The sequence below is a fragment of the Cariama cristata genome, unplaced genomic scaffold (assembly GCF_000690535.1).
Source record: "Cariama cristata isolate BGI_N322 unplaced genomic scaffold, ASM69053v1 scaffold25362, whole genome shotgun sequence".
NCBI lineage: Eukaryota > Metazoa > Chordata > Aves > Cariamiformes > Cariamidae > Cariama > Cariama cristata.
In genome coordinates, this window is record NW_009604778.1 from 1,025 (window position 1) to 5,805 (window position 4,781).

The following is a 4,781-nucleotide window of genomic DNA, read 5'->3' on the forward strand; positions in this document are numbered from 1 at the left end:
CGGGTAGTGATGGGGAGCCATGGGGAGTGATGGGGAGCGATGCTCCTGGGGCTGGAGCAGGCACAGCCCGGCGGAGCACAGGGTCCCCCACAAAACCTGCCTGTGAATGAGCATTTCCAGCTGGCACGTCGTGCTGGGGGTGTCCCCGTGGCCTGTCCCCTCTGCCCACGGCATCGCTCGGAGGTGTCTGGCAGACCCCAGTGCACAGCTCGGGCTGGAGGAGGGCACGCAAGGGGGCTTGGGTGGGGGGAAATGCAACCATTTGCTAAATCGGGGCTCCTGACGAGGGAAATGTGTCCCTTGGAAAGAGCCATCAGGGCCAAAGCTGCACCTGGGGTAAGCCAGCATGAATGGGGCAGCCGTAATAGGGCTGTAACAGCCTTTCAGCGGGGCACGTGTCTCTGCTGGACTGAGAAGGAGGGATAAGAGCAATTTTTCTTTCCATCAAATTATCTGTAAAACCCAGGCATGACTCATCCAGGCTCAGCTTTTAGGCTGCCCCAGCCCTCCCCCAGTGTACTGGCAAATCCACGCAGGACGTCCCACTGTGTCCCTTCTCCCCTTTCCCCCTGCCAACCCCAAGGACCAGCAGCCCACCCTACACCGCATCTCCCTGGGGAGGATCCCATGCGGTGCAGCTGCACCAGCAGCTTGCAAAGCTGGGGGGTCCCCTCGCTCACTGAACAGCCTGCCAAACCCCATGCAAACAGTGATGCTTCAAAAAATAAACCAGCACCCCCCCTTCAACACACAAAGCAGCCTTGCCTCTGCCCTCCGGCTCTGCCAAGGGCCAAAACCTCCCAGTTCATTGCATCTCTCAGCACCAGTCTTTGCTGTCCAAAAACCTGCTGCCGCGCCGGGGCTTCACAGCACCATGGTGGGGATGTGATGGGCCAGGGAGGCAGGATGGGGCACGGGCAGGGCTGGCGAGTGAGCCTGCAGGGAGGCGTTGGGGGGCCGATGGCGAGCACTCTTCTGGTGTGCCCGCAGCCCGGCGAGTTGGGAGTAGGCACTTTGGCAAACCTGGCACTTGTAGGGACGCTCGCCGGTGTGCAAGCGGACGTGGTTGCGGAGGGTGGAGGACTGGCTGAAGCGGCGGTTGCAGAAGCGGCACACGAAGGGCTTGTCCAGGGTGTGGATGCGCATGTGGGAGCGCAGGTTGCTGCGGGAGTTGAAGCCCCGGTGGCAGATAACGCAACGCATGCGTCCTGTCGTGCTGGCCCCCGTCTCCATCGCGTGGAAGTCCTCTGGGGACAACAGGGGACAGTCAGACCTTGCCCTACAACAGAACAGCTCAGCCCCTCCCCGAACCCCCCAAGGTGCTGCTGACTGCCCCAAATAACCACCCCATGCCCCCTCGCTGGCTCCCTGCCCGCTGAGGACGCCTGCTCCTGGAGACCCCCATGCCGGGCATAGCGGGGTCACAGGCAGGCACTCAGGGCTTCGGGATGGGGCTAGAGCTGGGAACAGGCTCGCGCAAATTAAGGTGAGGGGGAACACTCAAGCCAACCCGTCTCCCCTACAGATGGGCACAAAAAGCACTTTTCCCCTTCTTGGGCTGCAAGCAGAGCTGGAGAGGGCGAGCGCGGGAACCCCCAGCCCACAACCACGCTGCTCTGGCCTCCAGCCCGGTCTATTGAGCAGCAACACGCTGTCCCTGTGTTGGTCCCAGCTTCTCCCCCTGCTCTGCTGGGCTCCGACCCGGCTCTCTTGGATCAGAGAGTGGGGCTGGGGCGCACAGATGGGGTCTGGCTCTGAACTCAGCATCCCCCAAAAGTGCCTGAGAGCTCTGTTGACTGCCCATGGAGGAGTGCCTCAGGGAACCACCGAGACAAGCAGAGAGCAAAAGCATGGGGAGAAAGTCTCCTGCGATGGTGACTTGGGGAAAGCTCTGTTAAACGCAGAATGGGGACGTAGGCAGCTGCATCCACTCGGCATTTCGCAGTGCGTGGGGGCTGCCTTCCTCCTGCTCACACGCCTGCTCTGCTCCTCCCTGCCCGGCTGGGTCGGGCAATGGCTGCTGGCCACCGCGCCAGCAATAGCCATGGGCAAACCTGCACGGAGGCGACCCCTGAGTTACTAGAGACCTGCGCAAGCTGTATGGATCTGTCTCTTAATCCCTGTGTCTGTCTACAGAGAGCTGGGGGATCTCACGTATCCCCTGGGATGTCCCTGCCCCATGCCCACCACATGGCCTCAGAGCTGGGGACAGGGTGAACGAAGAACAGGCAAGGATGCTGCACCCATGGCTGTGTTCGATGTAACCTACCATGTTTGTTCTTCTTCTGCTCCTCTTCCAGCCCCGGCACACCCGGGATGCCCAGGAAGGTGTTGTGGGAGTTCCCGTACCAGACCAGCAGCTCTTGGTCCGGTGGAATCATCTAGAAATAGAGATACAGACAAGAATGTCAGGAAGGGACGGCAAACAGCTCACTGTGCATCCTCAGCTGGTTGCTTCGGACCCGCCCTGGCCATATCCCACCTCCTGTGAGACCCTGCTGCCATCTGGGACCTGCCTGCGGTCCCCAGCACCCCCTGGGCAGGCACGGCACGGCCAAGACTGCAGCACTGGAGGTGATGGCTCAGCACCATCTACCACCGGCACCAACCTGCACTGCTGTCTCCCCCAGGCTGGGCCACAAACAACGTGGCAGGCAAATAAGCAGCTACAGAGCACACAGATGGAGCTGGGGTCTCTGGAGTGAAGGACTCGGAGGTCCCTGCAGCTCGAGGAGACGAAGACATGGTGGCAGATGAAGACATGGAGAAATAAGCCGTTTGTGGGCCCATGAACTGCAGCAATGCACAAGTGACAGAGACCAAAGCAGGGAAACACGGAGCCCTGGCTCAGTGCTTCTGCAGAGCATTTCGGCTCTGGATGAAGCCATCGGCACCCTCCTGCTTTAGGGCACAGGCAGCATCTCCCACCCGACCCCACTGAGGTTTATTTTAGAAGGCAGAAACGCAGATGTGCCACGAAGGGCTCATCAGCCCGAGGATCGTAGGAGAGCTCAGGGGCTGCTATAGGAGAGCGTGGCTCGAGTGCGAGATGCTGCCTACATCCCACACGAAAGCCACGGTGCCTGCAACAGCCCAAGGAGATGTATAGGGCCAGGGAAGGGCTTTTGCACCACCCACGCTCCTGTTTCCCTGAAGCGAAAACATTTCTCCTTCCCCTGTTGTTCCCGTTATGTCCCTGCACTGCCGGGGCAGCCGGAGTGAGCAGTCGGGAAATGTCGTTAAAGCCTCCCCGTGTGAAGCAGCCGTGGCTGGGAAGACGGGTGCTCTCACACTGGTTCAGGCAACACTAATAACAACATCACTTTATAAAAGACACACATATTTTCCCCTTGCAGGTCCCTAGTGTTAAGAACATAATTTAGAAATGGGAAAATCCTGCATTTCAGAGGACGGCTTTCCATACACAGAGTAGTCCAAGAAAAGCATCATCTGCATGAAACAGAGAACATAGGTTAGATCAGCCGAGCACTGAAAATGTGCTTAATTTTAAGCACCCGAAAGCAGTGGGAATTTGGCTTTATATGTTTAAGCATCCATCTGCATAAAGACCTCACTGGGGCTGCAGAGTAGGAATTTAGGAGGCAAGGGAAGCCGATATCATTTTGCGTCCCAAATCGGTGCTGTTTTGTGGCATCATTTTCTCTTAACAGCAAATGAATTATTTTTAATACAAGCAAGTAGAATAAAATATTGCGAAAAGGATAAAACACATTGCATGCGTGCATATGCATCTGCATGCATGTTCTATTCTGCTGCAGCTGGTGCACCTATGCCAGCAGCAGGTGAGCACTCATGTGCATACACCCCAAAGCAATTTAAATTGCCCCCCAGGAATCTCACGGCCTTCAGATGAAAGCCCAAAACTCGCTGCCCTCGCTTTATTTTCCAGCAGCGGCAACTTGGAAATGCTGAGGAAGAGGATGGGAAAAACAAACAAGCAAGTAGGAAAAAAAACACATGAAAATATTAAAGGCAAATAGCGAAAAAGGCATGCAATAAATCTGAATTTGTGCTGGGTAGATGAGAAAGGCGTCCTAAGAAAAACATCCTAAGAGATACTGCGCTGGAGTGATGGTGCAGAGCGACAGGGGCTGGGCAGCTCCCGGTGTCCTCTGGGGAGGGGATGCAGCGGGCACGGGGCAGGAGGCTGTGCCAGGAGGGGCAGGAGGTGGTGCAGCCCCCCACAGCTGGTAGGGGATGGAGGGTGGCAGTGCCCATGCATGGACACATGTGCTGCTGAGAGAGGGCACGGCTAAGTTCGGGTCGGTGTTCATGTATCCTGCCGGACACCGAGCTGTGCCAGCTGGTCCTGGGCTGATTCTGTGCTCTCGGACCAGGATTTGTGGTGAGGGAGGTGACAAGACAGGAGCGATGGGTAACAAGGTGGGAGCTCGCTCTGGTGCAAGATGCTGAATTTGTGTGCCAGTGACTCCGCGCTAGGGGATTAACAAGTAGAGAACCAGAAAAGGAAAAATCCTCTCTTGCTTTTCCTTTTCTTGTTGGGTGCACAAACCTCAATGAGTTTGAACAAGCCGTGAGTTTTGGACTGCATCTGTGCGTGCATGCACGCATATCGCACAGGCACAGGCAGGACTGGGGAGCCCACAAAAGATGCAGATCCTCAACCTGCCGTGCCCGGTTGTCACCCAGCTCCTCACACGCTCCATGCTTCCTTTTCTTGCATTCTCACATGGAAAACCCCGGCCGCTTCTGCTCCTCCCGGCACGGAGGGACCGGTGCCGACCCAGCGGCAGCGGGAG

General features: G+C 57.4%; 1 protein-coding gene across 1 annotated transcript in view; it reads right to left on the reverse strand.

Moving 5' to 3' along the window:
• Positions 1 to 864: 864 nt before the first annotated feature.
• The window catches only part of PRDM12 (PR domain containing 12), a gene marked incomplete at its 5' end in the record, with an annotated part of 5,933 nt that continues 2,016 nt past the window's right edge, over positions 865 to 4,781 (reverse strand). Inside the window, 2 exons of the mRNA XM_009695745.1 lie at positions 865 to 1,247; positions 2,270 to 2,381. Of these exons, the coding sequence (XP_009694047.1) occupies positions 865 to 1,247; positions 2,270 to 2,381 (495 nt within the window). The remainder of the gene's footprint in view (positions 1,248 to 2,269; positions 2,382 to 4,781) is intronic.